Genomic DNA, 13,569 nt, shown 5'->3' on the forward strand with positions numbered 1-13,569 from the left:
TATATATATATATATATATATATATATATATACACACTAGCCACTTTATAAGGAACACCTGCTCAATTATCCAATCAGCCAATCATGTGGCAGCAGCAGCACAATGTATAAAAGTCATGCGGATACAGGTCAAGAGCTTCAGTTAATGTTCACATCAGAATGGGGGAAATTGAGTATTTCCAGAAACTGCTGATCTCAGATTTTCATGCACAACAGTCTCTAGAGTTTAAACAGAATGGTACGAAAACAACAAACATCCAGTGAGCGCCAGTTCTGCAGGTGGACCAGAGAGGTCAGAGGAGAAATTGCCAGATTGGTTCAAGTCAACAGGAAGGCTAAAGTAATTCTAAGCACTCTTTACAACCATGGTGAGCAGAAAAGCATCACAAAATGCACAACACACCAAACCTTGGATGGGCTACAACTTGGATGGGCTACAACTATGTTTTTCCAATAACATTTTCCCTATTTGATGTTTGATGTGACCTGTATCTGCATGAATTTATACCTTGCTGCTACATTATTGGTTGATTGGATAATTGCATGAATGAGCAGGTGTACAGGTGTTCCTAATAAAGTGGAGAGCAAGTGTATATATCCATACATATATAAATATATATGCCTGAATGATGCACACACACACAGGTTATTATAAACTGTACATGAGCCTATGGAAAGCCACAAATATAACTGAGAGAACAAGAGTTCAGATCAGGAAAGAAGGTTCTCTGTTTGAGATGGTCCATCCATCATGTTGCTTCAGAACTAACTATCTACAAAACTATAACTTGTATTCTCTAGTGAATGCCACACTTGGACACATGACTCATCTCTTTTTAGGTTGCAAGTCTGTTTGTATCATTATTTGCTGCTAGAATGAGTCACTGAGATCCTGTCATAGAGAATACCGAAATCAGAAAACCAAAAAAAAACAAAAAAAAAGCCTTAATAGAAGAAGAAAACAATTTAACTATCACTGCTTTTTTGTTTCTTTTGCTTGCTTTTGGTTTGCAGTAATTCTCTAAAGTGGCTGGAGAGTTCATATACTGTACATCAAACAGCAGAATGCTTCCTGATGTCAGTCATTATGAATTCAATTTATATAACTTACAAAATATTACAAAACATTAGTGTTGAAGGAAGTCAGTCTGATCTATCTGAACACTCCTGCATTTGTAGAGAAAGATCAGAGAACTTTTATTTATCAATACAAAAGATATTTTCATGCAGCTTTATTTCTTCTTATTTACAATATTATTGCTGATCCAGTTCATTCCATCCTGAGAGAAAGCAGAAACAAGAGAATACAAAAAATTAATGTTGTTTTGTACACACAGCATTTACGTAGCATAGAGTAATAAAACTCACAACTATTAAACACTGATTCATTATTGATTTTATGTATAGTCAATAAAATAAAATTACTTTCTTTGCCTGGATGATGTCATCACATAGTATACTAATCCAGAAAGTAACTTATTCAAAAAGGCCAAGTGATATTGAAAGGAATAGTTTCACCATATGCTCCTATAATGGTTGACAGCATATATTTCACAATTTGAAACCTCTTCCACCGTATAGTTCTAGTCTTTTGTTGATCCGTATGGACTCACCTGTACTCCTTCACCAGAAATAGCCGAACAGGCCTGGATCTGCCACTCTCGATCCCGGTACGTGTGCAGGTTGAGCCCCTCGGCGATCTCGCTGGCTGTAGATGCTGTGTTCAGATCCTGCTTATTGGCAAAGATGAGCACAGGCACTCCCTTCAGATTCTCCTCATCGATCAGTTCTGAGAGCTCCTACATGGACGGGAGTTGAGAAAAATGACTTGCTGGTAGAATATGAGGACAGGACAATAGGACAGCAAGAGAATCACTGTCTTGATCAAGACCCTTAAGCCTCAACATCTTGTGCTTGGATGGTGTCCTTTTTCCAATTATAAGTTGCTTTGGATAAAACCATCTGTCAGATGAGTAACTAATAAATGGCTGCACTCGTTTTTAAAACCATCGACAGCTGTCCATGCAAAATTTATAAGGCACCATTTTGAATATCTGGTTTCATCTCCTATAGCCTCAGAAGCTTGTTTGCTTGCACAGCTCATTAAGACTTTTATGCAAAATGTCCTGATTCTGGAAACATTTTTGTACTATGCTTAACTTTTACTACATCCATTGTATATACAGTGTATATCCACTACATACTGTATATAATTTGGTTGTTCTCACCAGGCCTGTTTCTTCAAACCTCTTCTTGTCTGCACTGTCGATGACATAGATCTGTCAGGGAAGGAAAAAAAAGAGTCACATACATTCTGTACACGGTTGTCTATCTTCTTTAGACAACTTTTGTATGACAACAATTGTATGTTGTCCTTCATAGCTGTGATTTCTGCCATCAGGATTTCTGAAGCTTTGTGCAGTCATGTAACAATACTCAAGCTTTTACAAGCTTTTATTTTTTTCCATCCATTTTAGCCTAGCCAGTTTGTGTTCTCTGATTTGTCTAGGTGACTCAATTTGTTAAAAAAACCCACTAGCTTCAAGATCTAAAACCAAGAATAAAAGCTTGGTAGAACTTTGTCTGTAGTTTACAGTGCCTTGCATGAATATTCATCCCCTTGAAGTTTTCTACATTTGTAGGATTACAACCTGGAACTGAAATTGACTTAATTGGGGTTATATGTCATGAATCTACACAAACTAACCCATAATATTGAAATGTGGGAAAAATCAATATAGTTAGCAAAATGATTTACAAATCAAAAGCATAAAAGCTGTGATTGCACAAGTATTCCCCCCCTTTTTGCTGTGAAAAATTAGTAAATTAGTTCTAGTGCAACCAGTTACAATCAGAAGTTGCATAATTAGTATCACGCAATCTCAATATGGCATAACTGAGATTCTGCCTAGAGTAGGCCGTGCACCAAAAATTAGCGACTCATTATTAAGGAGTCATAGAAGCAACCAAGAGGACAAGGGTAACTGTGAAAGAGCTGGAGTGTTCTCCTGCTCAAATGGGAGAAGATCGCAGAAGGTTCACAGGACAACCAATGCCTGGACACGCCACAGAGCTGGGCTTTTGGAGAAGAAAGTCATACTGAAAAAAAGAAGCCATATGAAATGTAGTGATGGAGACTCAGCAAACGTGAAAAAAAGTTCTCTGGTGTGAGGAGACAAAAAAAGGAATTTATTAGCCTTGGCACAAAGCGCTACATTTGGAGGAAACCCAACAATGCTCATCACCCTGAGAGCACTATCCCCACAGTGAAACATGGTGGTGGTAGCATCATGTTGTAGGGATGCTTTTCTTCAGCAGGGACTGGGAAACTGATCACGACTGAGGGCAGGATTGTAGGATACAGGGCAATCCTAGAAGAAAACCTGTTCCAGTCTGCAAGAAAATTGATTTAGGATTGATTAAATTTCTTGCTGTTGTTGTTTTTTCTTTCAACCTATGTCATAATAAAATATTTTGCATATTCAAATATTAGACATATTGTGAAAAATAAATTGGTAAAATCCATTACAATTCTGGGTAGTAACACTAAAAATGTGGAAAAGTTCAAGAGTGTAGAATCCTTTAGTGAGGTTTAATATGGTTCTGTGAAGTTAAGAATATTGTTCCTCTTGTTTATCCTTTCAGATTGATTCAGTGTTTCATTTCAGAAGCATCAGGTAAAATCTTCAGTTTAAATCTATCTTTGCTCAAAAATGTAAATGAAAACTGTTACAACATACCAACAAATCTGTGTTCTCCAGATACTTTTTCCAGAAGGGACGGATCTTCCGCTGCCCCCCAATGTCCCAGACATTCAGTTTCATGCCATGACAGGTTACACTCTTAATGTTGAAGCCCTAGAATGTTATACAACAGAAAAAAGAAGTTACAGGGAGGTGCTAGCTATATTAGTCTGATCCTTAGGTAACAGTTTATGTTTAAGTAATCTTCAAACACAGGATTAAAGACACGTCTCGATCCACTGTCCTCAAAATCAGGCCTCCTGTGTGGTAGCAAAGACCCTGCTCATTATGCACATGGGTGAAATTAGGTCTGAAATAGTCCATTGTTTGCATTAAAAGGAAGTTAGTGTGCTATCAGATCAAACTATCTGAGTAATAAAGCTCCAGTCAATGTGGATAGTCAGTTAATATTACTAGCCATAAGGAAGTCATTAAGAAGGTCAGCTAAATATGGCCTTTGCTGACTGTACTTTGGTCCAGAACATGACCAAAATAGACCTCATGGCCTGCCATCAGCATGACTTCACTAAAGCTAACAGATAGAGATTCAGCCTATGATCTACAGTATATGTAATGCCTTTACAACTTTCTTGAACATTACATCTAAACTGGTAGAACAAAGGTTCCTTCTCAGTACCAATCTCGCTGCCATTGTTAAAGAAGTTTGTGATGTCTAAGAAATGTGCAGTCCTCGTGTTCTCTACAGGTAGCAGTTAGATTCCCATCAGGATTCCCAACAAAAAGCTCTTTTGAAGTCCTGTTCTGTTCTCTGTATAATTCAAGACACTAATGCAATTCCTGTCATGTGAATAATGTCTCTCTAGTCAGGGTAATGTTTGGCTTGCTCTTTTAAGAGCTTGTCTCATTTTACCCTGGCTAAACTTGACTAAACCTTTTTAAGCTAATGTACTGTTTCTTCCACCATTCTGACTGTCATTCTTGTGACTGGAATTTCTACTAGAACTTTTGGCAATGGAACCTCAATCTAACAGGTTGTAATATGAACAGCTTGTGTTATTTAAGAGCTAAACCAAGAATGCACTATAAGCAATATGCACAAAGATGCTTAAAATCCGAGAAAATTTTAGCAAGTGAAAATTTCTTGAATATGGGCAATGTTTCTTATTATGAGATTAGTATGAATCAAATATAAGATTATTTTTTACACATTTCAAGCTTTAAATGTTCTTATTCTATTGGTAACTAATTTTGCTTCTTTCTAGAAATAAATGCTTAAAAATGATCTGCCAATAAAACAAGACTATGTTAAGGTTGAAATTAGCAGAAAATGTCTAGAAATATGTTTAATAATCATATATTTGGTTTCTTATAATAGGAAATACTAGGTAGATTTGACTATAGTCAAGATATTTCCACTTGCTAACATTGTTTTTTTGTAGTATGATAAGTAATAAGTAACTATTTTTAGTAATTCAGATGCAAAATATTATTTTGTGAGTATTATAACTGTTGTGCCAGTATAGTAACTTACAAAACTATGAATTTAGAAAAACTCAGTGTATCACTCATGCTTTATCTGTTAATATGTTTAGGCCGTAGGTCACACTGCTTTCATTACCTAATGTCTCTCGATTAGCTAAATTGTATTACCCAAGGTTTCGGAGCACCATGCATCTGAAACCAGAGCCTGGACCATTTCTGATTGTGAGTGTAACCACAGTTTACCTGAGTTGGTGTGATCGTGTTCACATCTTCTGAGGCGAGCTGTTTCAGTAAGGTGGTTTTCCCAGCATTATCCAGACCAAGAAGAATGATCCGGAGCTCCTGCTCTGTCGTGCCCTTTAGTTTCTCAATGACGGAAAATAAACCCTGGGACAGACAGTGCAGTTCGACGGAATAAGGGAGTAGAAAATTTATATAAAACATATGGAATGAGAAACGTGTAGCTACAGTTTGAATTTAAAATGTATAAATCAAATTTTTTTAAGCCTTTATTTGAATTTAAAGAAAAGTTGAAAAGTTATCTAATATTTCTCCTTATGAGATTTTGTTATAACAAATATAAGACCATTAAGCCTATTTCTAGACATATTTACTAATTCTGAGCTTAAAATGGTCTTATTCTATTGGAAGATCTATGTATCCGCCAATAGTCAAAACAATTTTAAGTTTAAAATGAGTATTAATGTCTAGAAATAGGCTTAATATTCTTATAGTTGATTTAAAACAATCAGAATGTACAAAGTAACAACATATATTAAAACAAAATTATATTCTAGATATTTTTACTTTTTAAGATATAATTGTTTGCAATGTATGCAAAGTTTCAGTTCAATTCAATTCAGATTCAGAATCTCACACTGCAAAAAATGACATCTTACCAAATGAAATTACCTTGAATATAGGAAATTTCAGCTAGTATTTCCTATTATAACAATAGACCAAATATAAGATTATGCCTATTTCTAGCCATATTTACTAATATTTACTAGCATTTATTTCTAGAAAGAAGCAAAAGTTCTCATTCATATAAAGCCCCATGTAAAACACGAAACTTTCACTATACGTAGGCTGAATGGTGCAAAATGTAAAACTTAATACTGACCTTGGAAATTGTTCTTCAAACCAAATCACACTGAAAAATTTTTTAATATACATTAAATTCCTTATATCCACCCATATGTGAAAGTAATTATGGACTTCCTATCACAGCCTTGGTCCCAGTGGATTAGCAATTACTGAAGTATGACGGTGCCTGGTAAGAGCAGATCCCCAGATTTGAGCATACATACCTTTTGGATTTCACCCATGATAATATGACTACACAGGCAGAAATGAGAGAAGGAGGAAGAAGAACTGGGCTACATGCTATGGAGTATATATCCAGTTGAGTCCAAGTGGGCTGTGGTCAGGTGCAGATCCTCACCGTCCTCAAGTCCTCACCTCTAATGCTTGTTCTAGGCAAACTTAGCAAAGTGGAGTCTTTTTCTGGCTTGCTCTTCTTCAGAAGAGGAAGAGTAGGAGAAAAGGGGGACACAGATTGGATTAGTAGTCCAAGATTAGCAACCTCTCCACCTTCCTCTGTTCCTTTCACCTCCCCCAGACTTCTCTGCTGCATTAAAGTCTTACCTGGATTATCCCTCCCTGCCACCTGCTTCATAACCGCCCTGAGACTCCTTTCTCTCGGTCTTGCTCTCTGTTTCCATCTCTGGCTCTCAACTGCAAGAAATCCATTCATCCATTCATCTTTCTGATGCCTTCTCATGTTTCTCCATCTTCTGGCTCTATGGTATGGCATCAATCTTCTGTCATGTCAGTTTATTTGCTTATCATACAGACACATTTGTCTTTGATATAGTACTGCTCCTGTTCAGCAGAGGGCGTTAGCATCCAATTTGAAATTCTGGGATTTACAGTGCCAGAAGTCAGGGAATTCAGATGTCACAAAATTTCAGGCGTGTGAACAAGTCAGAGTAGATAATTTTATTTTATTTTTTTTCACATATTTGATTGCAGTTGTATATTATATATGCTCTGCAGTTACTAGTAAAGTTGCGAAATTAGCCATTACATGAGAATGTGAGCAGATTGAACTGAAACTGTTGTATATTATGATGAATCACCAATTGCTCTGTCATACTTTTTGTCAAAGTGATAGAGTCAAAGCATCTTATTTTTTACTGAGAGCCATTAAAGGGTAAACAGGGGTTTGGAAATTTTGGAATTCGATAACTCGATAACAAAGGCATGAAGCAGTTAAACATTTTGGCAGATGTTTATATCTTTTTCTTTATATTTATTTTGTATATATATTTAACTTTGAAAACCTTTAAAACTGCATAATTGGTAGTTTTTAATTAATAATATAAGAAATCATCAAATGACAGAGACCCATTGAGAAATTTTATTTGAAAAAAAAAATAAAAAATCTGTTTTAAAGACAATAATGCACCTATGCCAATGTAATAGCAGAGTAAGCTGACATTCTACCACACATTCTGGTTCCAGTGTTGTGACAATAGCTGCTGCTACAAATCAGCCAACAAAAACAGATTTTAGTGTGAAGAGTCAGACTAGGAGAAAGGTGTCAGACTTAGAGAAGACAAGGGGTTTTTCAGCATTGAATATACAGTGTCTGAGAAACTGAATACCAGAAACCTACACTTGTTCAACAAATAATTATTTTGCTTGGCAGGCTCGGGCACAATATGTCACGTTCAACTGTAATAATATAGTGTACACAATATAGTTATATAGCTACCTAGAATTAGCTACTAATGTAATCTTTTTTGTACCATAGACATGTGCACTCTTTGTTGTACCATAGCCATGTATACTAGTTGTGTACTAGTTGTTAGCGAAATAAGCCAACTACATATCTAGCTAGATAGAAACCAACATATAGGCAGCCATCAGTGTTTAGCTGTGAGTTTTGCTGGCTTGGACGTAGCTTATAAAACCCTCTTTGTAGGTTGTAATTACTGAATCACACTAAAGGCCAACGTGTTTCTGCGGGTCTGGTGTGAATTCTAGTTATTACTGGTCTAGTGAGAAAATGTTGAACAGTAGATACTATGAGCTGTCTCAATATTTTTTTGCACGGGCCGAATGAAAGGAGACAGCGAGCTGTATTTGACCTGCCTGTGCTCTAGGAGAACCCATAACGATCCTGTATGTAGAACCCAACAACAAAGAGTTTAACGCAGAACCACTTCTTCACAGAAAGTGAAGAATCTTTGAGGAACCCTTTTTTAAGAGTGCTCCCTCAGTTCACTTGCCCACAATGTCACTGTGTAGCAGTGCTGTGAACATGCTGTGGAACTCGAGAAATGCATGAAACTTTGCACAGAGCACACACAGGTTCGCTTTGTGCCTTACATCATTGTTGTCTGCACCAGTCCTTCAGCACTCCAAAAATATGTGAAAAGACACAAATTATACAAATCTGACCAAGGCTAGAAATTTCTCCACTAAGGTTACTGACTAAACTACTTTATTGGTACCTTCAAATTCACCTCATAGTCTAAACCTAAAACATAAAAAAGCTCTAGACAACATCAGTGACAGCAGGTTTCGATATTAGATGGGAGAATCTCATAGGCTGAATGATGTGGCGCTATTACTATTACACGCACACACACAAAAACAAACACTCACACAGCATATACACACACTTAAAGACAAATAGGCAGCTGGATGTGTGATTTCAAGTTTCATTAAGGTTCAAGTCAGTAATGTTCATGTGATGTTTACATGCCATGATTATATTATATTACCAGACCTGACAACATTACACATTTTGTGCAGGACCATTTTAATAGTGGAGGACACTAGTATGAGTTATCACTCGATAAAATGCCAAAAAGCAGTCTTTTTCTCCTCAATAAAATGGCTAATGAACCTGGAATGATTTGTGTAGGTGTTCTGTCACGGTATATGGACAATGTTTTGAGTTAATTACTATGAACCTAGCTAATATATTTAAGGGATGCATTGAAAAATTTCAGCCTAACATGGTAAAAACATCTCACTTTCGTGTTTTTTTTTTCAGCCTAAAGAGAAAAACACAATTCTGACCTAAAAAGATTAAAAGGCCTACAACAAAATATCTATCTAACACTTTACAAATAATGTTAATGGAGATGATATTTAGAAAGTGATTAAATATGCTGTTTTTTCTTCTGCACCAGCAAGCTCACAGACATGTTCATACACTCCAACAGTGAAAATGTCAGCCAAGTAGAAAATGCAGAATGGCCTAAAAATCCATCATTCATCTCAGTTTTCACAACTGCCGCTGCCAGCAAGCAGTTCCCGACCACACAGCTGGTAATATTATTTCTCCCTTAAGCACTCTCCTTAAACCTGAAATGGTGGACATGCTAATTTTCCTGTCATTTTTTTAGCCTGTTGCTTCTGGATGATTACATTACACAGTCATTTATTGCACTTTTTTTAAATTGTGAATAGCGAGCAGGGAAAAATCCTAGTTCTAATGAGAAAAAATGTGGTTAAAAATGTCTTCAGCTGTAATGCTAAATATCTTCTTTCTGAAGATCTCTTTCCAACCAACTGCATCATGAGCTTTTGTGCCACAGCCACAGCGATGGCAATGGCGCCAGCATCATTGATTACCATATTTGCTCTCTAGAAATGCACAGGAAAGTAAATGCTTGCGTTACCATCCAACCTCCGTGTACTAACTGGAACACAAAATGGCATGGCAAACTGGTTTAATGCTCCACACATGGACCAATGCACATATGATGATTGGAGAACAGGTGTTAGGTTCAGGACACAGGAACTGAGGTGAGAAGAATCCGGCTGCCTCTGGTTGGTTGGCCGGTCTCGACTTGCGGAGGCTGGTTCAGCTCCATGGCGTGTGGACAGACACGCATTCATGTGTTGCAAGGGTGTTACGCACCACGTCTGTGCTCAAGACCTGTCCACGTGCTCTCAGAGTTCAGCCTCTTAAGGGAAGATGTAGGTTTTTACTGACAGCTATGATTTTAGCCTCAACAAAATTGAGGCTAAAGTATGTAAAGCGAAGGGATCATTTCCTAAAAGAGAGAAACTAGGGTTCACAATAACATGTCTATGACTAGCTTTGACAGGATCACTAGCTTTAAATGTCTGGAAGGTTTCTCAGGTCACCAGTTGCACGATCAGTATGTTTTCCCACTGAGTGACTTTTATACCCAGCCGAGCTGTGTTTTACAACAGGTCTGGTGTTTACACAATGATAGGCGGCTCATGTGAGCTGAGGAACTTGCCATACCTCTCTCCTGGTCTTCAACACACCACCAGTCTACTCCACCAGCATGGAAGCATCTGTTTCCTTCCACCACAGACAAAATTTTACTCCACCTTCCAGAGACAAGGTATGTAGTTTCCCATTGGTGCATTATAACTGTAGGGATTTAATGTCATTCTGAGGTTTGTTTACATTTGAGGTTTCTTCATGATACAAAAGAGTTCAAGACATCTTAGCTTGTTTTTGGAGGTAGCGCTTTGGTACGGTGGGATGCAGAGATCTGGTTAATGAGTTTCAGCAAGTTTCATAATCTTGAATTGATCAAATTCATTAACTAGACCTCTGCATCCCATAATGCAAGTAATTCTGTTCGAAAACAGTAATATTGATTTTCCTATTATATCACATCACAGCGCTGTTGAATTCTCAAATCTGAAGGTGTTTATTAATTTTCTGTAACTAGCATGACTTTGATAGTTGTTCCAGCTGTTATATCCGTTATCACCCAGATGAGGATGGCTTCCGTTTTGAGTCTGGTTCCTCTCAAGGTTTCTTCCTCGTATCGTCTCAGGGAGTTTTTCCTTGCCTGCTTTGTGACAATGTCCATTTTTAATAGCGCTATACAAATAAAATTGAATTGAATTGAATTATATAAATGATTACTGTTTCTATAGTAACAGCTCATGCACAGGGACTTGTATGGCAGACGTTCCACATAATCCAAAGCTAATAATAAACAGATTTGATATGGTGAAGCTTTCTGTAGTGACGGTAGGAGTAGGAAGTGTTACCGCTTTATAACGGTTAGTAAGTTTTCAGTCTTTACTGACAGAGGACTTCTTTTGGTTTCTTGGGAAAAGGCTGCATTGTGTCTTATTAACTTTAAGAGAGAGAAAAAAACAGATCCTATCTCAGGAACCTGAGGAGGAAACGCAACCTGAATGGGACACCATAAATCCATCACAAGGCACCACGCACACACACACACACACACACACACACACACACACACACTCATTCACACATAGGGGGATATTTAAAAAAGCTAATCCATCTACCTGCATGTTTTTGGGAGGTGGGAGGAAACTAGAGAACCCAGCGGAAACCCATGCGAACATGGATAGAACATGCAAAACTCCACCCAGACAGTACCCCGAATCCAGGATTGAACCAGGGACCCTGGAGCTGTGAAGTGGCAACGCTACCAGCTGCAACACCATGCTGTCAATTTGTTTCAATATGAAAAAGTAAAGTATACATGAAAGTATGCAAAATACACTTTCACACTCAATTAGAACAACATCCACTCACAGGCCACTTCATAAGTGTTGGTTGTGAGATGCTTTTCTGTGCACCAGGGTTGTAAAGAGCGGTTATTTGAGTTACCATAGCCCTCCTGTCAGCTTGAACCAATTCTGTGTAAACCCTAGAGACTGTTGTGTGTGAAAATCCCAGGAGATCAGCGGGTTGTGAAATACTCAAACCAGCCCACCTGGCACCAGCAACCATGCCACGATCACATTTTCCCCTCATTCTGATGATTGATGTGAACATTAACTGAAGCTCTTGTCCTGTATCTGTATGATATGATGTGTTACAGTTGGCTGATTGCATGAATGAACAGGGGTGTTCCTATTAAAGTGGTTGGTGAGTGTATAATACCAATAAACATATAAATTTCCACACAAATCGAGATAGTACATTAAGATATTCAACTTTCATGTTCAAGGAAGCTTAGAAACAATCCACAGATCTTCTTTTAGGGTTAAAGATGGGCAGGTTCCATTTTTCTAATGCATAGCAATCAACCGTTTTGCATGGAGCAAACAAAGGTTCACAAATTGAAATTCATGATTCCTTAATGAAATGATGATAACTCTTTATTTCTGACCTTGAGCTCTTTTCCCACAGAGAGCCATGCCTTTCCAAGAAATCACCAGAGGGTTGTCTCACTTTGGCCTGCGTGCTTCTCTGCGTAGACGTCTGGGGAGACACAACACGCTGACGCCGAGCAGGCCTCTTATCCTCACTAAGGTAAAAAAGCCTTCATGCAAATCTTCAGCTCTTCTGTTGCCTGTAAAATATTCAGTGTTATCACCGTAAGATAAGCTTGTAGCAGTAATTTTCTCAACTTTCAGAGAAGTTGAGATAAAAGCTGAAAGCCTTTTTTTTGTCCTAATAGTAGTACAATGCAGCCTTTTTTCCTTTTAAAGAACTTTTATTTCTGCTGTTTTTTTTCCCTCGGGGCTTTTGTAGTCTTTATAGTTATATTGGACCAGAATCTGGAAATTGCTTGATGTTTTTAATAGCTATTAAGTGTTCACTATGCCTAATGTAAGACTTTTTTGACAGGCTCAATTATATATTGCACTTTTTTCCCTTTGATAATTATATAACAATGACCAACACTAAGGTTGTTTCGCAGCAACGTTTTTATTCTCTGAAGTACACGCACTTCCTCCTGTGGCATGTTGCTATAGCAAGACTTCCTGGTCTACCATGAAGTTTCATTTTAGTCATAGACGACAGACTTCAGACATATAACAGAGACAACTCATGTTTTTGTAAAGTACCTAAAGTTCTTTTCGTGCTAAGACTATGTCTCTGAAACTGAGTGATGCCGGCGCAGCTGGTGGACTTCAGGTAGGATTTGAGAGGCCTCATTTGTTTCTTTGTGCGCGAATATGAAACGCTTTCGTGTATGAGAATATTATTGTAACCAGTCTGTGTGAAAATCAGCTCGAAGAATAATTATATGGATGAAAGGAACTTGATTAGTGAACAAATAGTGATATGACGAGGAATGATGCTCATAGGGAGCACAGTTTAATCACTAGCTAATATATTTCAATATATTTTACATACATTTCTGAGGCTAAGCAGCCTTAGTGTGAAGAATTTCTTAACTGGTTGGCAGATGTTAACTTTTAACTCCATACTTTTGTGAGTTCAATGATGTACTGAGATTATTTGGAGTTTAATTTTTCAGGGTTTTTTGTCTCGTTATCAATTTCTTTAGCTTTTTTTGTCTTGGACTTAGACAGTTAAGAAACATAAACGTGCAGTTATATGGATCTTGGACGCTGACAGAAGTTAATTTGAATTATAAAC

General features: G+C 37.5%; 2 protein-coding genes across 4 annotated transcripts in view; one reads left to right on the forward strand and one right to left on the reverse strand.

The window, feature by feature from the left end:
* Nucleotides 1–7,094, reverse strand: arl3l1 (ADP ribosylation factor like GTPase 3, like 1). Of its 2 annotated transcripts, XM_053240216.1 has the most exons (7): nucleotides 6,834–7,094; nucleotides 6,497–6,705; nucleotides 5,430–5,573; nucleotides 3,741–3,857; nucleotides 2,229–2,279; nucleotides 1,614–1,799; nucleotides 1–1,280 (listed from the first exon to the last, which is right to left on the reverse strand). In XM_053240216.1, the coding sequence occupies exons 2-7, from the start codon at nucleotides 6,512–6,514 to the stop codon at nucleotides 1,233–1,235; spliced, it is 564 nt and encodes a 187-aa protein (XP_053096191.1). In that variant the 5' UTR covers nucleotides 6,515–6,705; nucleotides 6,834–7,094; the 3' UTR covers nucleotides 1–1,232. The 2 variants fall into 2 exon arrangements, with proteins under 2 accessions (XP_053096191.1, XP_053096192.1); XM_053240217.1 differs by lacking the exons at nucleotides 6,497–6,705; nucleotides 6,834–7,094 and adding an exon at nucleotides 6,310–6,473.
* rgs14b (regulator of G protein signaling 14b) overlaps nucleotides 6,860–13,569 on the forward strand; it is a 24,929-nt gene continuing 18,219 nt past the window's right edge. Inside the window, exons 1-3 of one of the 2 annotated variants that reach the window (XM_053240214.1) lie at nucleotides 6,860–6,993; nucleotides 10,428–10,585; nucleotides 12,370–12,492. In XM_053240214.1, the coding sequence (XP_053096189.1) occupies nucleotides 10,526–10,585; nucleotides 12,370–12,492 (183 nt within the window). In that variant the 5' untranslated portion in view covers nucleotides 6,860–6,993; nucleotides 10,428–10,525. Of the gene's footprint in view, nucleotides 6,994–10,427; nucleotides 10,586–12,369; nucleotides 12,493–12,948; nucleotides 13,102–13,569 lie in introns of those variants that run through there. The other variant, XM_026938436.3, reaches the window with a different exon arrangement.

Source organism: Pangasianodon hypophthalmus, chromosome 15, assembly GCF_027358585.1.
Source record: "Pangasianodon hypophthalmus isolate fPanHyp1 chromosome 15, fPanHyp1.pri, whole genome shotgun sequence".
In the NCBI taxonomy this organism is placed as follows: domain Eukaryota; kingdom Metazoa; phylum Chordata; class Actinopteri; order Siluriformes; family Pangasiidae; genus Pangasianodon; species Pangasianodon hypophthalmus.